The 26,866-nt window shown below is 47.5% G+C and overlaps 1 protein-coding gene across 2 annotated transcripts; it reads right to left on the reverse strand.

Annotated features, from left to right (window-relative positions):
* Positions 1-7,877: 7,877 nt before the first annotated feature.
* Positions 7,878-14,534, reverse strand: EOMES (eomesodermin). Of its 2 annotated transcripts, none has more exons than XM_032861008.1 (6): positions 13,188-14,534; positions 12,043-12,197; positions 11,263-11,384; positions 10,660-10,818; positions 10,511-10,572; positions 7,878-9,690 (listed from the first exon to the last, which is right to left on the reverse strand). In XM_032861008.1, exons 1-6 carry the CDS (start codon positions 14,069-14,071, stop codon positions 9,009-9,011), a joined length of 2,064 nt encoding a protein of 687 aa, XP_032716899.1. In that variant the 5' UTR covers positions 14,072-14,534; the 3' UTR covers positions 7,878-9,008. The 2 variants fall into 2 exon arrangements, with proteins under 2 accessions (XP_032716899.1, XP_032716898.1); XM_032861007.1 differs by having other exon boundaries at positions 7,878-9,747; positions 13,188-14,530.
* Between the last annotated feature and the right edge of the window lie 12,332 nt (positions 14,535-26,866).

The raw sequence follows: 26,866 nt of genomic DNA on the forward strand, positions 1-26,866 counted from the left end.
CAGGCTCCCTGCTGAGCAGAGAGTCCAATGAAGGGCTCGATCCCAGGACCCTGAGACCATGACCTGAGCCAAAGGCAGAGACTTAACCCACTGAGCCACCCAGGTGCCCCCAAATCCTCCTTTCAAAGACTGCAGCTTTTGGCAAATGGCCTTACCCACACTGTTCTCTCTGGGTTCCAGTGACCCTACATAAGTACAAGGGGGCTAGGAAACATAGATAAACCAATGGGATATTTAGTGGGTATTATTGCCCTGACTATAAAGACTCCTACGGGAACATTTCTTCCTCAGTGCCAAGCTAAATTCTTTTTGCTGAAAGGGACAGAGTAGCGGGAAGGAGTTATTTATGGTATCCACCTCCAGATTAAGACTTAATTGTATTCCTAGAGACTCTTTTCTGTTTCTGTTCTGTCTTTCAGAAGAGTGTTTCATCAGTATGATGAGGATCATCTCCCTCTGTCTAGTCTACTTACACAATCTGTTTTGACAGCTCTGGGCAGAAAAGTCCCTAAAGGAAATATTAGATATCACCATATCATTCTATTCTAATCATATTCTATATTCTGTAGTCATAGCTTAATGATATTTTGCTCTGGAGCACAAATACACACTCCCACGTACAAGCATGCATATGCATTTTTGTACACTACTTCAATTCATTTTATCTGTGCTTTTCCAAAGCAGTTATGCGGTCTCTGTCTACTGCCTACTAAATATTTAGTGATGAATGCAATCAGTTGATTCATTAGATCAACAATCACTTTTTTTTTTTACACAAGAAAAAGCTGGAATCCTGAAAGAAGTCAAATGTTAAAGAATGTTCTTGGATTTTAGATTTATAAAGTAAGGATAACTGCCTGCCAAGTTTAAGAATAATGGCAAATATGTAGGACACAAGACATATGTTCTGTGGATTCATTACCCCAGAGCGGAGTATAGGTCAAAGTGCTAGAAAAAGTAGACATCACTTCATGACAGGCTTAGGTTTTATTTTTTTAAAGATTTATTTGTTTGTTTTAGAGAGAGAGAGAGAGACAGCATGGGCAGGAGGGGGAAGTTGGGGAGGAAGAGAGAGAGACAATCTCAAGCAGACTCCACACTGAGCATGGAGCCTGATGCGGGGCTTGATCCCATGACCCTGAGACCATGACCTGAGCCAGCCAAGAGTCGATGCTTAACCGACTGTATCACCCAGGTGCCTCTTAGAAAAAATAAAGAAGCAGAAAGATTCATTATTAATTATTGATCCATTTTGATCTCAGAATCTTGTTCGTTCCCTGAAAAGCAACAAAACACTAATAAAAATTATGCTTTAGAATGTAATGTTTTCATGATTATTTTACAGGCCTCCGAAATGTTTTGTTTAAAACATAAGGTCCAACTCATGGTATGTTGCAGAGCTCAAGCAGTCCTCGGGGGCCATGGCCTGCCTGGGAGCATTGTGGCTCTCAGCTCTGCCTCTGCATGATGGGATGGATGGTACCAGAGCCATGTCCGAGGTGCCTCCCAGCTGTCTGGTTCAGTGACTCCGGGAATGCTGATTGGTTTGGGGACTTAGGAAGAAGTCCTACTTAACAGAAAGCCAGGTTCTCAGGATGTTAAAACTGGACATTATAAAAGAAATGGGGACAATTGCAGACAGAGTGATATACTCTTCCTGGTGGCCTGTGGAATAGGCTCCAATTCTGTATCTGTGATGGGGAAGGGGGTAGGATCCTAGCCACAGCATCTACACATTAAAATCTACCTTTGATCTTTTTAGAATCACCATGATATTCTCAGTCACCAATTCCATCTCAGTTTCAGAAGTTTGGGGCTGTGAATTGTGGCTAGTACCCTGGCAGTCCCACGGACTCTCCCCGACTCTTCCCTTCCTTAGATCTCCTTCTCAAACCTTCCTTTCACTCCAAACTATGTGGTAGAAACCACTTCTCTTTACTTGGCGTGTACGAAATCATCACCTCCCTAGAACAACCATCATGTTATCTGATAGTCCTTTTCATCACTTATGATCTGCCTATGAGGCTTCACCTCGTCAATTCTTGAAATATACCTTTAAGGGAATTAGGAGACGGATAATTTGCCCTGGGAGCCCAAAAGCGAATAGAAACATATTTTATCACTTTGTTATGTACTGGTTTTATGTGATTCCTTAGCAATTTGTGTGTAGCAAACTCTTTCAATAAATGCTTATCATCTGCTAAATCTTACCAATTCATGCACTTTGTCCATTTTCTCATTCAATTTTCTATGTCCCGTGTTCCCCGAGGGCCATAGCTCTTTTCTTGTGATGATACATAAAGGCCGGAGACCTTGGCTTTTTGGTTTACTCCATTTATCACATTCAAAGTGTCATTGATAATCACTATCCTGAAGAGATCCTTGCAACCCCACGTTCATTGCAATATCATTCGCACTAGGTCAAACATGGAAATAACCTAAGTGTAATTGATAGATAAATAGCTAATAAAAACTGGCATATATATTCCTGCCTTCTGTGACAACATGAGTCAACTTAGAGGGTGTTACCTTAAGTGAAATAAATCAGACAAAGATTTATGATCTTTGTATGTATGACATGTATGATCTCACTTACATGTAGAATGTAAACAAGCCAAACTCATAGAAATAGAGAATATATAAAATGATATGTGCTGGGCACTGGTGGTAGGGGCCTAAGGAAAATGGGGAGATGTTGACCAAAGGGTGGAAGATTATAAAGGGTCCAGTTATAAGTGAGTTCTGAGGATCTAATGTATGGAAAAATGGTGACCATAGTTAATGATACTATATTACATACTTGAAAGTTGCTGAGAGAGTAGATCTTAAATGTCCTCAGCACACACAAAACAAATGGTTATTACGTGATGTGATGGAAGTGTTAACTTAGTGTGGTAATCATTTCACAATATGTACATGTCTTAAATCATCAGGTTGTAGCCCCTAAACTTACACAGTATTATATGTCCATTGTATCCCAAAAGATGGTAAAAATATATGTTACAAAAACTGTCATTGATTCAACTTTCTCTTGTATATGGAATTGGTAATAATAGATGTACTGAAATTCATTTCCTTTGTGAAACCCTTAGTGAAATAATGGATCTAGTGGACAATCATTGGTGGACAACCGCATGCCCCAAAGAGAGATAAGCCAGACATCACCAGACTCCTGATGGACTATTAGTACCTGTGAAATATTGTTGCCATAAAGTAGAACTTGAATCAGATCAAGTCTTCATATGTAATTACCAAGTAACTGGAAATACAAGGGCCAGGGGATCCTGTTGTCACCAGGGGGATGCAATCAGCAAAGTCCAGAACCTGGACAATGAGACAGAATGAACCCTCAGACTTCTGCAATACATTGAATAGAAAAATAAGAGAGGAGAACAAGGGGAAGATGCCCTGGCTGAGAGAATTAAGTGACACATCAACCATATGTGTGGGACTTGTTTGGATCCTGACTCAGACAAGCCAACTGTCGAAAATGAACAAGCCAGAAGAATAACAGCAAAAACTTTGAGATAATAAGGGAAACATGCTTGGATATTTCATGATATTAAGAAACTATTGTTAATTCTGTAGGTGTGATTAATTATAAATCTGTGTGTGTGTGTGTGTTTTGAACAATCTTTATGTTTAGAACCAAGTATGGAAATAATTGTGGGTTAGATGTCAGGGTCTCTGGGATTTGTGAATGAGGTGGGGATTATAGGAGGAAACAAGAGCAGTCATTAGTTGGTGGTTGTTGTAGCTGGGAGACAAATAAATGAGGGTCCATTGCTCTTTACTTTGGTGTATGTTTGAAAATTTCAGTAATTTTTTGTATTAATAAAGAATCTTTCATTTGCCAACGCATTTGAGTTTGCCATCACATATCATGTATAAGATCAGTAATTAATAATGCCTACCAACACTTGGAGCTACTCAATAGCTTACCAAGCAATTCATTTACAATCTCATTTCTTCCTCCAGGGTACTACTGGGCGTGGTCGGTGTTGTTCAAATCCCCACTTCTCAGAAATGAATGAACCTCAAGGAAGCCCAGGGCAACTGTTGCCTTGAAGCCACGGTCCAGAACTAGAACGTGGAGTCTTAGAAATTCCACATTCTGAGCTCCTCCCCTCACACCAACAAGCTTTAGAAGGGAAGAACAGGAGTGGGATAAAGAAAACAATTGTTTACCCAGCGCTCGAGGACCTGGCAAAACGGTGACTTGGGGAGTGGAAGGAGTCCTGTGCGGCTGGGCAGATACTCGCCGTGGCCACCAGATGGCGAAGGCTGCTCGCCGCCCAGGGGAGAACAGCGCCCGCAACTGCGCTGAAACTGCCCTGAGACGCGAAGGCCAAGGGCAAGGCGCTCCGACCGTGCGCGGAAAGCCGAGCCGAGGCCAAAGTTACAGAAGTTGGTGTGCGAGTCCTGCCGCCTCCGCAGGCTTACAGAAGCAAGTTCAGGGCTTTCCCCGGAGGTGGGGAGTGGAGGGTGCACGCCCTGCTGCCTAGAATAAGCAGCAACTCGCGCTTCGGGGTTGGTCAGGGATCCTTCAGAATCCCGGGCGCTTGGGGGCCATGGCTGGGGGCCTGCCCCGTATGTGGCGCAGCTGAATCCTTCCCCTGGGGAACTCGACGCTCTTCTTCCGCGAAGCGCAAAGGATTCCTAGGGCAGAAGGAAAAAAGGGCAAATGGACCTCCAGGAAAGAAAGTTTACTTTTCCTTTAAGCCGTAACAAGGGGAAATTCGGTGGCCGTCAAAGGTCAGCGTCCCCATCATGTTAAAAAAAAAAAAAAAAAGTCCGTAACTTCAGGCGGTATTCAGGTTCAGGCGGGCGAGAACCCCAAGTGTGTGCGTTGAGCCCAGGCCTCGTCCTCTTAGCCAGACCAGGATAGGCGCGGGTGGGCAGATTGAGCGGGTTCGAGTCCGCACGAAAGCCTAAACCTGAAGGATGGGGGACGGAGGAGATGGAGATTTCATAGAAGGGGACTCAGTCGCGCTCACCAACAGTTTTGCAAATTGTCTTTAGAAAGTGCCTCCTGGTGACGCCGAAATCCCCGCGGGGTGAAAGCCAAACTTTTGGAGTCGGCGTGCAGCGTCGTGGGGCGGGGGGACATCTCGGCGCTAATGCGAAAAAAAGGAAGGATGCAGCCAGCATCCAGGCGAGTGGAAAACGAGTGGTTCTAATTTCTGTCCCTACTGGAGGCTCCATTTCGATTAAAGTCAAGGGGCATGCGATAATGTTTTTACTCCGGTGCGTTTCCGTGACACCTGGAAATTTTTTTAAAAATCGCAACATCACCCCCCCCACCCCCGAACGAACACACACACACACACACACACACACACACACACACATACTTGTTTGGATCTGAATGAAGGAAGAGACTGCAGAGGAAGGGAGAAACTGTGAGTCTGCCTTCACCTCCAGCTTTAAAGCTAATCAAAGGTGTCTGGAGAAGGCGGCTAGGACCAAAAGCTGATTTGGAGCTTCAAACTCTCTACTACGAAGCTGGGAGATGCTTTGCGGCGGACTCCAAGCGGGCTCCAAACCCCGGCCCTAGTTCACAGTTTGGCGCGCTACTCTGCAGCTTCTTCCCCCATCAAGTACTTCTTTTCATACTCCACCTGCCTTTCCCAGTGGGCGGCTCCCCCACCCCCCAGGACGGCTACCCCAGCTCCCAGCAATTCGCCGCTTCAGCACGCAGAAGGAGGAATCCTGAAACCGAGGGGAGCGAACTTGTGCCGGGGCGCGGTGGGGAGCGGAGGAAGGCCCCGCCCGTTCTTCCCAAAACAGAGAAGACTTCCAGGGGCTACGCGGGGGCTGTTTTGTTGTTGTTGTTTTTCGTTTGCCTTAAAAAAAGAAAAAAAACTCGAACAACCAAAAAATGGTTATGTAAAGGACAGGGTGGAAAATGGCAAACAACAGCATTTCCAGCTCAGAGTCGGGTCCTTTTTGCACTTGGTTTTCCTCGGGGCTTCCGTTGCGGTTTACTCGCTTTACTGGGTGCTTTTGTTTGGAGCAGGAATGAAGGTGAAGCGAACCCCGGCGGAGCAGCAGACCCCCAAGCCAGGGTCTCCACCCTGCTCCGGGAACTGGTGCAACGCGGGGACCCTGGCAGAAAATGTAAACAAACGGGGCGCCGAGCCCTTGATCTTTATTTAAATAGAGGCTTGTTTATCAGTGTCATCCTAGGAGGATTAATTAGACACATCTCTTCACAATTTGGTGTCTGACACTCCATCTTAGGAATGCCTTATCACAAGGTGTTAATTGGGGCCACTCAGCCACTTACGTTTCTATTAAACACTGTGAGGGACTTTTCACAAGTACCGGTTCTTCTTACTGTACGATGCAAAAATATACAGGACTCGAAATAGACTGGGGCCAGAGTCTGCTTTATCCCGGCGGAGATCAGCATTTTGGGGCTTTCTAGAGGGTAGAGCACTGTTTCAGAATTCCATCGCAGCTCCCAGTACGTTATGTTCCCTGGGAGGGGACGGGGGTGCTGACCAGATTAGGGGGGCTGCTAGTCCTCCCTCCAGAGTCTGAATCTGTCATCCATAATAAATATACATAAACCAGATTTCAAGCTTTCGCTTCTAGGGTCGTAAAATTCCGGGCAACTTTGGCAAAGCGTTTTGAACAGGCACAGTCATAGACGTGGGGCTAGAGTCCGGGCCCCCAAGGTCACGGGCGGCGCGGGAAGAACTCGGGCCCAGGAGGGGTACAGGGAATGGGAAACCAGGGAGAGGCTCCTGGCGGCTTTAATTGGGCGCGGAAGAGGAGGAGGTCCCGGCTGATTGCTCGCCTCCCAGCAGCTAATCCTCTTAGCAGCTGCATTTCCGCGCCACGCAGTTTAGCAAAATGACCCTCCCGGCCAGACCTTTACCCCGGGAGGGTCAGGAAGGGGCTGGAAAGGTTTGCAAGCTGGGCCAGAAGCCGTCTGCTGATAAACCTGGCGGGACGTCTGGCAGGGGGACAAAGGGCCCTCCGCCCCACTCCTGGGTTTAACTTTTCGGCGGGCCCAGGGCTCAGCCAGGGGATGGGGTGGCCTTCGCCCTCCTGGGGAATGAGAGTCAAATAAACGGAGCTAGACTCAGGGCAAACCGCTCCCCGGCCGCTGTTTGCAGAGTGGAGCTGCGCGGGACGACTTGGAATCCTCATTTGTAAGTGTCGCGCCCGCCCCTAGCCCGCGCCGCCGCCGCCGCAGCGTCCCCAGCGTTCCTGGCCGATTTTGGCCGTCCGCAACGCGCCCCGGCCAGCAGCTACCGAGGCGAGCAGCCCGCCGGCGGCCGGTGCGCTTGGGAGCTCCGTGTAGAAAAAAGCCGCAGGTTGGAGCTGAGGCTGAGTTGTGGGCGGCCCGCTTCCCGCCGCACTGCAGGGACCAGTAACTCGTGGGCGCTCAAAGGGCCGCGGGGGTTCCCGGGGAGCCCACGTGGGTTCAGGGATGGGTGGCCCCCAGATAGCCTAGGAAGAAGCCCAGAGAACGAAGTGGTCACGGGCCGAGGCAGGGCCCGGAATCCAAGGGCTGGGGGCTGAGGTTTCCCAGGCCGGCTTAAGCTTAGCATAGACAATTCTGCATCTCTGCAATCTCCCCTCTCCCCCACCCCCACCGGCCCAATACCCATTGTCCAGACTTCCCAGTGGGGTGAGGAAATAAACCCATTCATCTTCAAGAAAAAAAGAAGATAAACAAAAGCAACCCCACCCCCTCAAGACTACAGCGTCCACTCACAGATTCTAGAGCTTGAGGGTGGGGGTGGGAAGGGAGTGGGGGTAGGTAGGGGGACACAGTGTTCATGCTGGAGAAGGGTGGAGAGGGAAGCAAAATATGATCTTTAACACAAAGATTACAACTCCAAGTACAGAAGACAGAGCTATACCTGTTCCCTTAATGAACCACATTTATTAAAAAGGACTAAGACTGTACATAAAAACCCAAGATCTCTAAAAAGCCTATAGGAGCTGTGGCATCAGGTTTTCGTTTCTTCACATTACCAAGCTGGGTAGTGGGGATGGCAAAGAAAGAAGGTGAAATAGAGGAGTTTTCCTTACACACGTTTCAAGTTAGTACAGAGTAGCTGAATACATTCTTAACTATCTAAGAAGTAAACAGAATATTCCCCAATATCCGGGATGATGAGAGAACCTATTCCCCACCCCCAGGCCCTGCTGTCAGGTGATCTGCGAATTCTTGACAAAGCCAAAGCACCAATTTTCATCATCTCAGACACAGAAGTAGACTATTTGTACAATATATCCCACAGTATTCTACAGTGTATCTAAGCACACACAAAACTGTACACTTTAAAATTCTCTTTTTTTCTTTTTTGGCGACTCCCTCGCCCGCCCTCTCCTGAGTCCTACCAGCCACCCCAGCCTGCAGCAGAGGCCTAGCCAGTGAAACAGTCCCGAACTAGGGCCAAACATGGCTTGCTTCAAAAGCCTAGGAGGAATCAAAGTCAGGTAAAGCCAGCACCATCACATACGGTTTTTCTCACCTCCCAGGCCTAGCTATCTTTTGCCCCTAGCAGAAAGTAACAGCAAAAAGTCCTCTGTTGAAGCTTAAGGCCCAGCCCTTCTCCTCCAGAGGCAAAACACCTTGCCACTCTGGGATTCTCTTTGCTTACAGATTTACACATAGGAATGAGAACCAAAGCTTTCAACTCATTGGCTAGCGCTCAGCACTGGAATCTTCATAGCCCGATTCTCTGAATGTTTAGTGCCTCCAATAAATAAATCCAGAACCTTGAATAACCTTCAACTTTTAAAACGCTTTAAAGTCCTTCATTAATTTTATTTAAAAAAGAAAAAAAATGCGAGGCTTGTTTCCATTACCTGCAGCAATCAAAAAGCTTTGGCACCTTCTTTTAGAGGATTGCACAAAACGGGATGCATCGAGGTGCAATGCAAACGTCTTTTTGGCAAACCTAGGCAAAGAAGACAACAAAAAACACCACCAAGTCCATCTGCAAAAAGTTAGCTCATTCTGTCAAAGTTAAAATAACTCTTTAGGGAGTTGTGTAAAAAGCATAATAGCCCCCCATGCCTTTTGAGGTGTCTTTACTGTACTCTTCAGCATTAATGTCCTCACACTTTATGGAGGGAGAATTTTCATTACTAGAGGTGCTAGGAGACAGCCGCCTTCGCTTACAAGCACTGGTGTATACCCCCGAATCATTGGAATCCAGAGACTTGATGGAAGGGGGGGTCTCTATCCAAGAAGAGCTAATTTCTTCTTTGACTTTCTCCTTGGAGAGTTGATCTTCAGAGAACACAGGGGGGCTTGTTCTGGAGGTCCATGGGAGTCCAGCTGCCATCTTCCTCTGGTAAGAGCCTCGACCTCCCCACCCTGCCATGGCAGGGAAGGTTGGGTCAGGGTAATAGCCCAGGGCGTGGGACGTCTGGAGGGGCAAGGATTTAATACCATATGGGAGCAAGGTGCTGGAAGTGTATTCAGACTCATAGGAACCGATGTCTAGTTTGTTGGTCCCAGGTTGCTGGACAGGCGTGACAAGCCACCGCTGGGGAGGGTTGGCCACCTCTTCGCTCTGTTGGGGTGAAAGGAGGCCGTTGGTCTGTGGCACGGTTCTCTCGCCATTATAATATCGGGCTTGAGGTAAAGTGTTGACAAAGGGCTCCGGGAAGAAGGACTGAACGCCGTACCGACCTCCAGGGACAATCTGATGGGATCTAGGAGAATCCGTGGGAGATGGAGTTAACCTGTCATTTTCTGAAGCGGTGTACATGCTACAATATAAAGAGAAACACTTAAAAAAAAAAAAAAAACCTAATGTTGTCCCCAAATAACCACCTCCCAGAAATCAAAAAGGCTCACATAGTGGGCTCTACTGGGCATGCTGATATGCTGGAGTGGAGGGAGAGAGGTAGGAGATGCCCTGGCCCATTTCAGCTGACACTTGGCTCATACGGAAAAAGTTTCCTCCCAAGCACTAAGTATTTAAGCTATAGAAAAATCCACCTTCACAAGTCTTAGAACTTGAACAGAGTAACAGCTCTCCTTCTCAGTGTCATGGAAGAAATGCTGGCTGTGGTGGTAGAAATCCCACTTGTAAGTGGTCTTGAGGGTGTTGCTGTTTAATGTTGTGAAAATTACATCCTCTTAGTTTTAGGTTTTTCTTATGTAAAAAATAATAATAATAATAAAAGAGGGGGAGTAATACCTATTCCTCAAAGGATAAAAAATTTGATCAAATGAAAAGGAACATATATAAATGCAAATTATGAAAATTTCAAATCTCCCCTCAAATGTCAAAAAAAAAAAATAGCTCTTCATTTTTTAGCCCTTAACATTGCTTTAGAAAGTAACAAAGCCTTTCTGCGAAAATTCTAAAGCAAGATTAGCCAAGGGGAAAAAAAACGCAAAAATAAAAATAGGTGAAAATCCCCAACAAATGTGAAAGCTCGTTCTAGAATGTTTTCTCGGAAGTGCCTGGTGAGGTATGTCCTGTTCAAAGATGACCATGCAAATCTGAATAAAAGCTGCACTTACGAATCATAGTTGTCTCTGAAGCCTTTTGCAAAGGGGTTATGATCAATCTTTAGTTGAGTTATCTAGAGAAGGGAGAAAAAGAGTCAGTCGCTGAGTGCTTTATCATGCTGGACCTAGCTGTAGAGTCTTGGGACACGTGTGACACTCACATCGGTGTTCTGGTAGGCAGTCACCGCAATGAACTGCGTTTCAGAGAAGGTAAAAGTCTGAGTCTTTGAGGGCTCGTTCAGGTCTTCCACGCCGTCCTCCGTCACCTCAACAATGTGCAGTCGCGGTTGGTACTTGTGTAAAGACTGCAACACTATCATCTGGAATGGTAGAGAAAAAGAGCTGCCACATCCAAACAAAGTCTCTCACTAGAGGTAAATCTTGACAAACTACTTGTTTTGGAATGGGACCCCTGCTGGTTTCCCACTGACAGTTACCTTTTTCTAGAGCCATTTTTAAGATCTTATCATTGTTGCTTTTGAACCTTAAAACCTAGCTGGCTGGGTGTGCTTGTTGGACAAACACTCCTTCCTCTGTGTTTACTAAGTCCCCCAAAGACTTTAGTATTTCTTCTCCTAATAGTCAACTCACTGTTAACCGAAATCTACGACAATGAGAGAGGTCAAAAGAAAAAAAAAAAAGGGTTAGAACTAGGTGAGCAAACAGGTAACAACTGCAGATATCACAAATACAGTGAAGAGTATGGAAACTTGTTAGGAAAAGAGGTCTATGGCCGGAAGCCACCCCATCCTCTGTCACTCTACCTGGGTGTTGTTGTTATTTGCGCCTTTGTTATTGGTGAGTTTTAATTTCCCAAAGGAAATCTCCTGTCTCATCCAGTGGGAACCAGTATTAGGAGACTCTGGGTGAACATACATTTTGTTGCCTAAGAGAAAATGAAACAAAACACAAAACCCAAGCAGATAGGGCTGATTACACATGGACACAGGGGAGGGATGGATGTCTGTCACTTTTGGGCAAAGATTTAAGAGCTAGTCTTCAGGCACAAGTCTCCCCAGAATTCGCTCTCCACCTAGACTGCACTGACAGCCCTCCAGGGCCCCTGTACTTTGGGTGCCTTCCTTGGACAAGGTAGTCATCTTAATGCCACCTCAAAATTCATAAAAGGAGCCACCAGGAAATGTCTCTTGAAGGTAAATTTGGAGGCCTTCTAAAGCCGGAAGGGCAACAGCGGATGCAAAGTGGTTGGGTTTTCAAGGGTAGACCCATCCTTGGGGAAGGCTTTCTCAAGTGAAGGTTGGAGTATCAGGAGCGCTTTCCACCCAGGAGCATTTAGTAGGAAAGGTGGGGGAGGGCAGGGAGAGGTAGGGTCATGATTAAAATACCAAAGTTTATACTCCTAGGCAAGAAATCTGACTTGGCAATTCTCCCCCTCTCTCCCTGATTCCAACCATCAACATCAAGGAACTCATACTAACACCTCTAGGCCCCAGATGAGGGGCAAGTGCTCGATTTAAATGTGAGTTTTCAGAATCAAGAGTTCACCACCCTTCCCTCCCTTCCTGGGCCTCCTCTCTCCTCACCCTGCATGTTATTGTCCGCTTTGCCGCAGGTCACCCACTTGCCCCCCTGGAATCGCCAGTGGTTGGGGTCCGCCAGCACCACCTCTACAAACACATTGTAGTGGGCCGTGGGATTGAGTCCGTTTATGTTGAAGCTCAAGAAAGGAAACATGCGCCTGGGCAGGGGAACAGAAGCAGGATAAGCGATTTTAAACCCAGATGCTGGAGAGCAGGCCCTCAGCAGACCAGGTTTGCCGGCACCTTGGGGCCGGTAGGTCGGAGTGGGACATTGAAAAGCCTACAGAAAGAACAGAATACCAGTCCAAAAGTGGCCTTACTCTCCAAAATACTTGAGTTGTCAACTCCGGGAACATGTTTTTTCTGAAACAATTTGCTCCAAAGTCAGTATTTCCCAAATTGAAATGCCACTGCACCCTCTTCTCACTCAAGTCCTTAATTTTTCTTCCAGGACGTTAAAAATCATTCGTTTTTCTACGTTTAAGTACCAGAGAACAAACAACGTGCAGTTGTTTGCGTTTACATTCTTAAATTGTACTGGTCAGGCTAAAAGTTCCCCTGAGCGACCCTCTCCCATCTCCCACCCTTCACTTTCCCCATTCGTACCCGCTGTTAGCAGTTGGATGGGTATCAGAACTTTCTCAAGTCCCGAACTCCACCAGGTCTGGCTCCAGGGCCTGCCTAACCAACTACCCGGACCAACCCACCCTCCGATGTCCATCTACCCGAGACCCCCGGTGGAGACTCAGGCGCCAAAAACTGCGGGAGCCCATCTATTGCGCTCAGGAAGCCAACCTTTGCGCCTTTCCCCACCCGCGGCTCCTCTCGGGTATGCAGGGACCAGCTCGGTATGCAGAGCGGGCGGATCTAGTAAATCCAGCTTTGTGGACAAGCCCCAATTTCCATTTCCGCCTCCTTCTCGCCAGTCCAGGTGAGGGTGACCGGAGGCGGGGGGGGAACAGCTGTAACATTGGGACCGTGCACAAACCGGTTCGCGGACCCGGAGGGACACCGAATTGGAGATGCGCGCGGAAAAACACTTTTCAAGCAAATCGTGAAGAGAACGGGCCCAGCTCCCTCACCCCCGGCCTTCCCCACACAGTCACTCAACTGTCATTCACCTCGGGGCCCCTCCGCGCTGCGCTCACCTGCCCTGTTTCGTAATGATCATCTCGGTTTGGTGGCGGTGGAATTTGAGCCACAGAGGCCGGTTGCACAGGTAGACGTGGGCACGGAAGCCGGAACCAGGAACCCCCAGCCCCCCCAATCCTCCGCAGGACCCCGCAGCTGCCGCCCCAGGGTACGGCCCATAGAGCGGTGCCCCCTGGCTGTACTGATAGGCCCCAGGGCCGCCTGCCCCGCCGCCGCCGCCGGCGCCCGCTCCGCTACTAGCGCCGGCTCCGGGGCCAAACTGTGCCCTCCCAGGTGGGCACACAGCCGCGGGGAAGCCGCCGGGGGGCAGCATGGAGCCGTAGGGGTAGCGCGCCCCGTTGGGAGTAGGGTAGACAGATCCGTGGGGCGCCCCGGCCGCCGCCTGGTAGGGAAAGAGAGAGCAGGGCGCGGCCAGCTCGGAGCCCTGAGGCCCGGGGGACTGGAGGTAGTAACGCTCCGAGCTCAGGCTGTCCATGGAGTAGCGCGCGGTGGCGGCGGCGGCGGCGGCCGCCGCGGCGGCTGCGGCGGCGGCTGAGGGCAGCTCCTCCTCCCCGCAGGGGGAGTCCTTGCGGCCGTCCGGGGGCCCGGGCTTGGCCACTGCCGCGGCGCTGGCGAAGGCGTCCCCGGCGTCGGCGTCACTGAGCATGGTCGCGGGGGCCCCCGCGCTGGCGGCTGTGGCTTCCCCGCTCCCAGTCTCGCACGAGAGGCTGCCAGGGAACTTCTTGGGCGCTTTGTCTAAGTCCAGCCTCTGAGGCGAGGGGGCCGCGCCAGGGAGGTGGCCTGCGCTCCCGCTGCCTCCGCCTCGCGCACTCTCCAGCGGGTAGAAGTGCGCGCCGGGCAGGTTCACCGAGCTCACCAAGAGCTGCTCCCCTAACTGCATGCTTTGCAAAGCGCAGACGGCAGCTGGCTGCTTCCTCTCCTCCCGCGGCCTTAATATAAAGGCAGGATGGGGGAGCCAGCGCCCTCTTCCGAGGGGAAGGTAACTTCCCCTTCCTCCGGTGCTGGGGCTACCCACCTGGCCGCACGCGGGCCGCTAAGGCGCGCACTGGCGCGCCCTGAACCCAGCGTCCTTTCCGCGAGGAAAGCGCACTGGGTTTGAAGGCAGGAGGTGGCAATGGACCGAAAAGCACTCTTTTCCCTTCCCGTCCTTCTTGCCTCTCTGGACCCCCGTCCTCCTCCGCACTCACACCCAGGAAGAAGAGGATTTAGATCTCTGTCCCCACCCACCCACCAGCGCTAGCCTTTCTGCCCTTCTCGACTGCCAAAGCGTGGGTCAACTTGACCACTTGGAAACTTGCGGGCTGTCACTGGCTGCTTTATATATGTGCGGCCAGGGAGGGGCTTCGCGGGCCCACAGCCTGGGGACTCTCCTATTGGCTGATGGAGGTGACACTAATTCAATTAGGCATTTACTAATTGGATCATGTCGACTGCGACTTTCTTTTCCTTTAGTCTTTTTTTTTTTTTTAAGACTCTGTCATACTATGAGAATCAATCCTGGTGTCCGTATTTTGCTGGAGTTTAGGGGGAAAGGGTTTGGGGGTCCGTAGCGGGGTCCAGTCCTGCCACAGAAGTCATCTCAGCACTCTTGAGAGGAGGATGCGGGGGCGGGAGCAGGGTTTAGAGGCTGGCGCGAGAAAGGCTCTGCAAGCTGAAGGCTTGAAGGAAGGCACCGGTCCCTGAGGGTGGGGATCTGGGGAGAGTCGGAGAGAGGCCGAAGCGAGGTCTCTTTCCTCATCAGGGGCTGTAGCTTCAGGCACACTTTCCTCTCGAAAGAGGAAGGCTCCCAGGCCTTCAACACACAGGAACCCCATTTTGTTCGGTCCCACTCATTTACTCATTGGGAAGGGTGCGCGACCTTGAGCTCGGCTTTTGGGATTCCAGGGTCGGCGGGAGCACATTGCCATCCTTGAGGACCAGCTTATGAGTCCGAAGCCCTGGTGGGGTGAGGTACTGGGGACACCCTCACCCTCGCGCCAACACGCATGCTTTCAGGAGGCAATCGCTTTTACTCTCCACAGTTTAAAATCCACCGCAGCTCAGTTTCCCTGCATCCCGGACCCCCTCTGTCCCACACACCACCTTCAGTGGGGCCTGGCACCAAGAAACAAAGGTTCTCCAGCAGCAATGCGGTTGAGATTCCCTGCGCCTCTTCTCTGCGGCGCAACACAGAAGGTAGAATAATTAGTGAAATAATCAGTTTGATATTGAATTAAGCCCTTTTGCCCCAGCTGCCTGTTTCTCCCTTGCGTTTCCGCAGACCGTGGAGTCAAGAGCGGTGCCGTCTTATTTTATTGTTTTATTACCGAAAGGGGGGGGAGGCACGTTTCATTGCGGATAAGGAGAAGCATGAATATTCGCTGTTAATAAGCAATTACAGACGCGGCTTGTAATCGCTCCGGGAGCGCATTTTCCGGCTGAGATGTTGGGACTCTGCTTCCCCAACCGAACACGATCACACGGGAACCTCTAAACCCACAACAGATGAGACGGCCGCAGGATTTCTTGAGCGCGCACACACCAGTGCAGAATGGCTCGAAGCCTTCCAAGCCAGGTTCAAACCACAGCAGCACAAACCAACATCTGCACGTCTGGGTTAGAGAGAGCGAGACGGTCCGTAATACTGCCGGACGCTCCAGGGAATTTACCAGTTTTGTGGGGGGGGTGAAAACCGGGGGCATGAGAAGGTTTTCAGGGTCAGGACACAGTCCGTGGGGAGGGGGCACATTCAGAGAGTGGGCCGGGGCGGTGGCCCCGCAGGTTCTGGGCAGAGCAGTCCAGGAACAGATCCCTGGAAAGCTGGCCCAGAGCGCGCTCAGCCCAGCGCCGCTAGCATCTCGTCCTGCTAGTTGAGTTCGGGTTTGGCGTGGCTCTCTGCTCCGAGCACCCCACCGACCACTCCCACTTCCCGGCTTTTGTTTTATTTTGACCCAGAAAAGTCTTGAACTGAATTTTTTAAGTACTTTGTGTGTTTGAAGACTTCATGATTTCAACGTGGAGATTCCGTGAGGGGGGACTCGAGAACAGGAAAGGAAGGGACTGTGCGGTTGGGGCAGCTTGACGACGTAACTCAGATTTGGGGGACCTGGTTACTACTCGTGGGCTCCTCCGCGTTAGGCTTGACCTGAGCTGCAGGCTGTTTGACGGAAAAGTAGGGGTGAGATGGAATCTCACATTATTTGGAGATAGGGTGGCTGAGGGTAGGTATCAGTTTTGCGCTTTATCACAGAAAGCGGGCCTCCGTGTACCATCAAATTGCTTTCGAGGCGACCAGGGAAGCGCTGCGCGTGGCAAAGTGCCATAGCAGGCAACAGGCATCGTTCCGACCCACTCTGGCGCAAATAACGCGGGCCAGCTGTCCCCCGCGCCACATCAGAAAGGGCTGATTTTATTCCAGCCCCAGAGCAAGCTCTTGAAAACGCGTGGGTTCATTCTGAGGGCTACCTTATTATTAAATATATACACGATATGCGTGATCCAGATTAGTGTTGACTCCTGGGGCAGGAAATTGCAGTTTACATCTCCCCACCTCTCCAGAATTTCTATAATTTGACCCAAACTTTAACACATTTTACAGATGAGGAAATAAAGAGGAATTCAAAGAGAATCAAAATTCGGGCTGTACAAAACTGCTCTGAGACCTGGCATTTTGGGAACATGGAAGACATATACATGATTTATATTACATTTTTAAGTAACAAATTCTTCTTTTTTTTTTGACATAATGAAGAGCAACGTTTCAACTAAAGATTTTTTTTTCCTGACAACAGAGAGATAAAGAAACCTCATTGAATGATTTTTCCTGTATTGATTGACTAACTGCATTATTATTATTATTATTATTATTATTACACATGGAATATACTAGTCTAAATGCCTGGAGAGTTATAGATGAGCAAATCTGTGATTTCCTACTTAGAATGGATTTTCTTTTGCTGGCTCCATTTTACTTATAATCAGGGAAAGAGACACAAAAAATATTTTCATGTATCCCAGCCAAACTTTAAAATCTAAGCACTCTTTTCCAGAAATAGGAACAGAAAAGAAAGCTAAGCACTGGCTTCCATGAACATGTCAGGCAGCACCCTCCTTAGATTGGGTGTGGGCAAATAACAGCCCCTTCCAGCCTGTTTGCTGTTTGATTTCAATTACACCCCAAGCTTCATGAAATCCAAATGAGACATTTATTGAAAGGTGCCTGGTTTTATGTGGCTCAACTGACAGTGTATTGGAATACATTGAACAAAAACATCAACACCGGGGAGGAAACGTGGAGACCCCTTGGTACCCCAGTCCCAAATGCTGGCTGGATTAACTCAAATCTTGCACCTTCCAGCATGAGTTGGAGCAAGCAGGACCCTTTGAAGGCTACAAGGAAGCCAAGGCCAAGCCTGTATATGAGCCTATGGAAGATCTTATGCTCTGTTGGTTCAAGCAATCCTATCAGCTTCCTGCCACCATCTCATCCTGAGAACACAAAGTTATTGACAACCTGGCCAGGTGATCTCTTTACCCATTTCTCCCCCTTAAAGGTAACCACTATCAGTGCATTCATATTTTAAAAGTCACACTGAGAAGCATTTTGCTAGAACAGGACTATTAGACATCAAATACATATATATACATATATACATATATGAGTAAGTTACAGGGGTGAGTTATAGATGAGTGCAGTGATCTATGGTTTTCCTCATGCCCTGCCCCCCTCTAGACACAACCAAGGGGGCCCATATAAATGTCCCAATAAATTCTATTATTTTCACCCCCACTAAAAATGTGTTATCAAAACACCGTCCGTGTTATTCAAACACTTTGTAAATTCTGAGCAGACTTGCTGCCGGTTCTCCTTTTAACCCTAGGAAAACATTCCAACATTACCCGGTCACCAGCGCTTCGCCTGGACTCTGGGAAAACGTCAATGGGTGTTTTGTGGTGAGCTGGTCCTTTTACTATTTATCTATGGCCTTTTCTTTGTTGATGTTACATTTTATTTCACCATCTCAGGTTAACTCTTTGGCCCTTTGTTCTCTGCTGGCCAGATCTGCCACCTCCACTGTGCTTTCCAAAGGGGGAGGGAGCTTTCATCACCGTAAGGTTGTTCATGTTTCACTTTTTTTTCTTTTAAAGAAAATGTCCTGTAAGATAAAACATTTTGGCAAGGACAAGTAGTTTTGATTCTGCTGACAACAGCAAGATACTCCCACGAACACAGTTTCACTTTTGTAAGAATTTTTAATTCACCATGATGCTGGAATTGACTGATCATTGCTTAAAAAAAAAAAAAAAAATTACCAGGTCCACAAATGTGTGAGGTAAAGGTTTACATTAAACTCACTGCATTTTTCAAACAAACATGGCAAATTTAAACTATTTTCTTAGCTCTCCATCTATGTATTTAGATTGCTAAGTACAATTGTAGGTTATTGTTAAAATTCGAAGAGGTGGGGGAATCCTGGAATGAAACACAAGAAACATACCCGAAGTTGCTTATTACAAGAAATAGTCGATCCTTCCTTAAATGTTGAATCAAGATTCTTTTTTTTTTTTAAATGAAAGCATTTTTTAAACAGCAAAGGAATTCCTGGATTTCAGTGCTGCTTTATCATTATTATAGTCACCTTTATGGAAGTACATAGATTCACCTAAATACAAGACAGCCATGTGGGACAAAGTAAATAAAGTAAAAAACTCTCAGAAATAACTTATCGGACTGTTTGGTTAATTATTGTTACATTAAAATATGAAAGTTATTCAGGGTTCCACCTGTTTTGCTTACTTTTGCACCTTGAAAGTCCTGACACTTAGTAGGGGCTCATCTGTTAACTGAAAGAAAGGGTTGCTTGAATTCGTAAACTAAACAGATGAAATAGCCCAAGGACAGTGTCAGGTCCCAGGCTTTATAACTATGAAGATGAAAGTGAAAATGCTATTTGCTCCCCATGAGAAAAAAGAGAACACAGATCTTCCTAAATTAATGGACATGGCATTTTCAGTTTTTTAAGACTTTTCAGGATTTTTAAAATCTTCCCTACACCTTTCCTAACCCAACGTTCTTACGTGATTGTATGCCTTCTCTAGTGTATTTCATCAATGTTGACACTCTTCCACAGGAAAATAGAAAAGTTAGTGCTGGAATTGCAGTATAGCTCTTAATGGGAGCAACCAACATGTAGCCAAGGAGAAACATCCTCCTAAACAGAGATCACTTGCATATCACTAAGAGAGTTGGTAGAGCCTATGGCAGTGAATGTTTCAACAGAAGCCACCTCTATGGTACAGGTGCGGCAGGATGTCTACACAACAGGTGGGCAGAATCCAATCCTGTTGACCAAAGCTTCAAAATGACAGGGCAGCTGCAACCTCTCATTCAGGCCCCCTGAGAGAAATGGGGAGAGGGGCAGTCTTGGTTGAGGGGTTACTTAGCAGAAAGCATTAAGCCAGTAAGATAACCAAGGAAGAGGGGGGAGGTGGAGGGAGGAAAGAAGGACACCAAAGAGATCATTCCATAAACTAAGTGAAAAGCAGAACGTTGTATGCAGAATTGTAGGTATTTGTGGCTTTTTACCTTTTACTAGCTTTGTGAATCTGGGCAAACTCCTTAACCTTACTGTCCCCCAGTTCCCACTTGTAGTAATATAGAATGCATATAGAATGCAAAGCAATTAGAACAGCACCTGACACATAGGAAAGTCCGAAGTCTTCCCTATTGTTCCCCATCACACTTACATTGAGCTCATTTTTTGCTCTTTTCTTAGTAGATGCTGGGGCGAAATGAGGATGCATCCTAGTCTGGGGAGAGGCCAGGGACCTACAGGTCAAAAGCAACGTGAACTAGAAGTAGGAAGCAGGACTGAGTCAGGTAGAACCTGAGAGGAGAGTCCCCAGTTGTTTCTACAGCTTCTTTCAATTTCTCCAAAACCTTGCGGGATGGAGGGGGTTGGGGGGAGGGGTGGAATCCAGTGCCCTCCCCTTGAGCGCGGCTGGAAAGGTGCACTTCAAAGGGAGGCGGCTGGGGCGCCCAAGCCCGGGTGCGCCTTCCGCCCCCTCCAGGCCCCCATTAGCATTCTGTTTTTCCCAGGCCTCCTTGCCCTCCCGCCTCCCGCCGGGATTTTGCCGTTCTGGCCCATTATTTGTCAAAGGAAAAAAAAAAAAAAAAAAAAAAAAATAGGGTTTTTAGCTCAGGTTTTGTTCTCCACCTACTTGGATAAAAGGCTTGACCACGCAGGAGTTAAGTGAATGGTCCGATGCCTCCCGCAGGGCTCTCGCTCCTGGAGAAGGCACCCTGAACTGGTGGTCCCCAAAAGGACACCGTCTGGATCAGCTCGCGGCGGGGGAGGGGGGAGTTGGCTGCAGGCCTCAGTGGCCCCATCTGCAAATTGAGGGGACTAGAGGACTGCTGTTAAAGAAGCCCCCAAGTCCTGATCAACCTGGTCCGCTTAACCACTCGGTAGGGTCCAGGAACTTACGTGGAACCCCCTCCTCCGAAAGATTCCAAGGGAAAAGAGTTTCTAGGGAGACCAATGAAGGAAAATAATAAAAGCAGCAACCCCTGACCATAGGCCAGACTCTTCTGCTTTATCTGTACGATCTTTTAAAATCGACACCTTAAAATGTTTCGACAACCCATTTTACAGAAGGGTAAAGCCATACTTGGGGAAATGAAGGCCCTTGTCCACAGGCACACAGTTAAAAATGGTAGCCGGGGAATTTGAATCCTGGCAGTCCGAGGTGCGGGGCTCCCAGTGGAGGGGTTAAGGATGTATAAATGGGGCGGGGTGTGGGGTGTTGTTTTCTTTGAGGGGTAAGGCTTCCAGCTAAGTATTGGAATGGGGGTCATGTGTGGCTTCAAAGGAAGCGAGTGGACTGCGCGCTCGGTGCGCATCTGCAGCCGCTGGACCTTTAAAATGAGTCTCTTTTATGGAAACTGGGCCCCATAACTCCACCCTATATCCCAGTTCTGGGCTCTGGCTAGTCATTCTTGCTTGGGATAACCATAGTAGGGGTGGACCTCTCTCTACAGTCTCCGGCTGGGCCAAGCCCTTGCCGTACAATATTCCATTTAAAACTTCACTACCACCTCACAGAGGTAGGTAATTTTATCATCCCCATTTTAGAGATGGGAAAACCGAGTCTGAGAAAGGTCAAGTAAACTTCCCTGAGAGCATACAATTTGTGAGTAGCTGCTCTAGCGGACCTGGAATCTGGGAAGGAAGAGCTCTTTCCCCGGAACCCTGAAACCTTTACTAGAAAACGGGTTTCTGGGCTCGAGCTTTGACAAAGGGGCGATCCGCACAGAGAGCGGCGGCGAAGCAACAGCCAGTTCTCGACTCCCCTGCCTGTCGCGTTTCTGTTTCCCTGCCCATTCCCAGCCGCAGAGCGCAGCCGAGCGCCTATCCCACGGGCTCCAGGGCTGGGATCTGCGAGCTGTTGGGGGCCCTTCTCGCCTATCTGGCGGACGCTCGAAGCCATTCATTTGCGGATGGGCGGGGAAGCGAGGCGCCTCACTTGGGTCTCTCCCTGGTGCGCCGGGCTTCTGCGGCCGCCCTAACCCGGCGACACGAAGCCCGGGCACGGAACCCCGCGGTCAGAGAAGCCAAAGAAGTTTTTTAGAGCTCAGAGAGCGCGGCGAGTGCCCCTTCCTGACGCAAGACAGAGCCCACCCACGCCCCGATGTGCGTGGCCTGAGCAAAAAAAAAAAAAAAAAAAAAAAGAAAAAAAGAAAAGAAAAGAAAAGCCAATTCCAGGCAGAGGCTGAAACCCAGGATTCTGCGCCCCGGGCGTGGGTTGTCGGTTTCTGCCCCGCGACAGGCTTAGAACTCCTAATGCAGTTGGAGCGGCGCTTGGGTAGCCGAGCGTGTCAGTTTCTCCTGTCCCTTTCCCCATAATCACCCGCGCGCTTTGGGCGAAAAGATATGGGGGTGTCCCACATACTTCTGGTCCTCTCTCTTTGCCTTTGCACTCCGCGAGCCTTTCTGTATGTTAGGTAAGCCTGGAAGGCAGAGGCCAGTTTGAACTTCTTTGACTCTACCAACCAGAGATAAATGTATATGTGTATTAGATAACATATTGTGTGGTGTTATAAGATATAATATCTTTCACAATAGAAGACATTATCTACAACATCATACAATATATAATGCAATATAAAATCAATCAATCAATCTATCTATCTAACCTACTTGCATAAGGCTTTTAAAAAACTCAGCCACCGGGTTGCAACATCTCGCGCGCACCTCGGTCTGATGGCAACCACCATTAATTTCTTGTATTTCCGGGGCTTATTACATGTTTTGCACCAGCAAGTGTGTGTATGCACCTGAATTCCTCCTTATCTGTCCCCCACCCATCTGCATGCTTTTATGCGCACTCTTCAACAATTTGGTTTTTTCACTTAAAATACGTCTTCAAGTTAGTTCCTGCGTTAGTCAGAGTTTTGCTTGCTCAACACATCCCAGGGCGTGCCCGGAAGGCTTAATAAAATTATATTGGTGTTTGGGGGCTTTCCTCGAAGCTGCACGCGCCAACGCCGAGTCAAGCTGCGATTCCCTGATCCCCTGGGAGGCCTCCCGCCTGCAGCTCTGCGCCCCCGGAAGCGCACGCCGCGGGAGGAGCGGTGTGCGCCGCGGAAGGCGCAGCGCCCCCTTGCTCCGAGAGCGCGGAAACCCGCCAGGGCCTCGCTGTGGGAGTTTTCTTGTCTTTGAGACCCCTCTTTGTTTGTACTCTCAGACCCCAGAATCGGGTAAACAAGCTCTCGGACCCTGCCCTGTGCTCCTGGGGCTCTCGGGCAGGCGAGTTATCTGCTAGACAGTCCCCAAGCTGATCAAAGAGGACGACCTGAAGGGGACCGTCAGCCCCATTAACATCCCGCCTGGCTGGGCTGCTGGGGGCTGGGATGCAGTTGGGCAGACGCGGGCCAGAAATCGCGTGTTGCCAAAGGCCCAAGAAATGACCCGGTCTGAATTATTTTCTAAATAAATCTCTTAAGGCTTAATGGCAACTCTCGAAGAAGCCGAAGCTCTCTGGACAGTGTTGACAAGGATCAGCTTCCATGTCCTCAGAAGGGTGGGGGATACAAACAACATCCAGTAAGCAATTAAAACAATATCGGAAAATCATCCAGCAGGGTAATGCAGGGCTTTCCAATCTTGGCAGAATCACCCGGAGCGTTCTTAACAAACCCAGTGCCCTGGTAGATAGCATCTCAGGAACAATGAAATCAGGATCTTTGAGAGGGAGACGCAGGCAACGGTATTAATGGAAGGGGTCTAAATGGTTTCAATATGTAGCAAAGTTGGAGAACTACTGGGCTGATGGGCTCGGGGTCGATGGAGGTCTTTCTGAAGAACTAACACTTGAGCTCAGAAGGGAAGGGTGAGAAGACTGTGAGGGGACACTCTGCGCCTGGGTCCTGTGCTTGCTGGTGCTCTGGGATTGGCGGTGGAGGAGGGAAAAAAGGCATTTTAAGATAGAAGGAAGCAAGTGATAGCTGAGCATCTGGTCACAGTGCTGTGCATCCCTGGGAAGTCTTTCAATTGCCCAGTTCCTAGGGAAGCTTTAAAGATCACTGGAAAATACCTAGTTTAAAAAGATTAATTTTAAAACATAAAAGTCAAATAAAGTATGGAAATATTTTTAAAATAGAATAACGCTGAAGGACTTCTCCATGAAGGGTTTCATGACGTTTCATGAAAATCTAAGATGCCATCCATTAACATACTCTGTTATTTTGTTTGTCACTAAGAAAGAAAAAGCCAGCTCCTAACATTTTTATTTCATGCTTATGGGAAGAACTGCTTTTTTAGACAAAGTGTTATTTTCATGTTTCGTGCGTATATACATAAAAGGAAAATAAAAGCCAGAAGCCCGGGCAGTGACAGTTGTGTCACAACTGTCACAACTGACACAACGACCAACAGTGATCGTAAGACATCATTGATTGTAGAATGTTTCCGGATTTCCAGAAATTAAAAGGAGCGTTGTAGAATTTATGCAAATCAGCATCATCTGATGAGCTCACTGCTCAATGTTTTACATCTTTAAGGTCATTCAGTCCTCACAACAACTATATGAGGTAGGAACCATTCTTTATTTTATTTTTGAAGATTTTGTTTATTTATTTGAAAGATAGAGATAGCAAGTAGGCAGAGAGGCAGGGAGAGAGGTGGGGGTGAGGGGAAGCAGGCTCCCTGCTGAGCAGAGAGGCCAATGCTGGATGCGGGGCTGGATCCCAGAACCCTGAGATAATGACCTGAGCAGAAGGCAGAGGCTTTTGAGCCACCCAGGTGACCCTGAACCATTCTTTATTAAAAACATTTTACAGATGAGAAAACGGAGGTACCGAAGGCTATGTTATTTCCCATCAGACCACTACCAAGTTGCAGAGATAGGATATAAATCCACAGGGTCTTAATCTCACATTAAGCTGAGAAAATGGTCTCTGTTGAGTCAACTAAAACTCAGAAGGATTAGAAGAAGGGGAATAGGGTTGAGGGGGAAAGAAAGGACTTCAGGGCAAAATTAAGTGGCACAGTGGGATCTCCATTTCAGCTGGACCTCAATTTTATAACTGCTTATGGGTAGAAAAGGATCACATGGCAAAACAACATTATACAGCCAAGAATATTCATGTCATCCATTAAAAAACCTTATAAGGAAATTATAATCTGTGTATTCTAGTCATATTTAAAAAATAAACTCCAAAAAGTCAAGTGTAGTGCATACCGGAAAGTACACATATCCTAAATACATAGCTCAATAAATTTTCCCAATTTGAATGCATTTGTATAACCAGCATCCATGTTAAGAAATCCAGTATTGCTTGAACTCCAGAAGGCCCCATGCCCTCTTCTGGTCACTGCCTGCTAAGAGGATGCCACCATTTTGACTTCTATCACCATCAGTTAGATTTCTAATTTCTTAAATTCTATATACGTGGAATCTAGTGCATTCTTTGTGTCTGGCTTCTTTCATTCAGCTTGGTTAGGAAATTTGCTCATGTTGATGGGTGTAATTGCATTTGTGTGTTCTTCTTGCTGTGTAATATATATGTAATATATGTGTAATTTATTCATTTTGCTGGAATATATAATATATGTAGCATTTATATAATTTATAATTTATATATTTTTTGAATTCATTCTGCTGGAGGCATTTGGGTTGTTTCCAGTGAGGCTTATTATGGAAAGTGCTGGTATGAACATTCTTGGGCATGTCGTTTGGTGAACATCGGTAGTGCCTTTCTGTCAGGCCTCTGGGAGTGCTGGGTGTTACAGGTCAGACCATATATTTTTATTTTTATTTATTTATTTTTGAGTATTTTTACTTAAATTCAGTTAGTTAACAAATAGTGTACAAATAGTGTATTACTAGTTTCAGGGGTGGAATTTAGTGATTCGTCAGTTTCATATAACACCAAGTGTTCCTTATATCAAGTGCCCTCCTTAATGCCCATCACCCAGTTACCCCATCCCCCCACCCACCAGACCATATATTTTTAAACAAGGTCTGTAACATTTTAAAGTCTTGGGCTATTCAAGCATGACACCTTTTACTCTTAGGACTGGGTTAACATCATAACAATGCTAGGGAGTATTAAGGGAAGGGATATCAAGTTAAAGAAAGGAGGAGGAGAGAAATAGGAGGCAGGAAGATAGATGCTAATATGCTTTAGCATACATTTATTGTTTTGTGATCTAGTATCCAAGCACTAAATGTTTATGAAATTTTTTTAAAGATTTTATTTATTTATTTGACAGAGAGAGAGATAGGCAGAGAGAGAGAGAGAGAGGAGGAAGCAGGCTCCCTGCTGAGCAGAGAGCCCGATGCGGGGCTGGATCCCAGGACCATGGGATCACGACCCAAGCCAAAGGCAGAGGCTTTAACCCACTGAGCCACCCAGGCACCCCAAGAATGCTTACATTTTTTCTACAAATTGTTGAACACCCATAAGTGTGTTGACAAAGTAAACAGATAGGGAAAGACTCAGAATGCCAGAGGGAACACCATAATTTCCTTTCATCTAATGTTTGTGACTTCCTAGCAATTGCCTCAGTTGAAAATTTCTAGCATAAAGGTGGAGGCACTGATATGAGTAAATTCTCAAGTCTAGGTTTTCCACTGATACTTCATTTTATTATAATCAAGGAAAAACTTTTTTCCCCTCTTGATGGTATATGATCTCTGTTCAGGAAAAAAAAAAAAGAAAGAAAGAAAGAAAGAAGAAAGGTATAGTGAGAAAACTAAAACCCAAAACAAAAAACCCTGAGGACTCGTAAGCAAACCTCCAAGTGATAACCACTCTGGGTGTTTTGTGGTTATATATGGGGCACCAATCGGTGTCTCACCTAGTGTCCATCTTATCCCACTGTATTTCCAAAAAGAATTCTGTTTTTTTTTTTTAAGGTTTTATTTATTTATTTGACAGAGAGAGATCACAAGTAGGCAGAGAGGCAGACAGAGACAGAGGGGGAAGTAAGCTCCCTGCTGAGCAGAGAGCCTGATGTGGGGCTTGATCCCTGGACCCTAAGATCATGTCCTGAGCCCAAGGTAGAGGCTTAACCCACTGAGCCACCCAGGCACTCCAAGAATTCCTGTTTTAGTCAGGCATCTGTTCCTTATGTGACTCAGGGAAAAATGATCCCAGACCCAATATGGGGGAGAGCCTCGTTAATTTAAG

Source organism: Lontra canadensis, unplaced genomic scaffold (genome assembly GCF_010015895.1).
Source record: "Lontra canadensis isolate GAN:19392208 unplaced genomic scaffold, GSC_riverotter_1.0 scaffold20, whole genome shotgun sequence".
In the NCBI taxonomy this organism is placed as follows: domain Eukaryota; kingdom Metazoa; phylum Chordata; class Mammalia; order Carnivora; family Mustelidae; genus Lontra; species Lontra canadensis.

What these genes read in the sequence shown, in the direction of transcription:
- EOMES (XM_032861007.1), bottom strand. Translation starts at nt 14,071, where the DNA reads ATGCAGTTAGGGGAGCAGCTCTTGGTGAGCTCGGTGAACCTGCCCGGC. An exon ending in ATCATTACGAAACAGGGCAG is followed by an intron (nt 12,198 to 13,187) that starts GTGAGCGCAGCG and finishes TCCCCTGCCCAG; the next exon opens with GCGCATGTTTCCTTTCTTGA. An exon ending in CAAATAACAACAACACCCAG is followed by an intron (nt 10,819 to 11,262) that starts GTAGAGTGACAG and finishes CTACCATTCCAG; the next exon opens with ATGATAGTGTTGCAGTCTTT.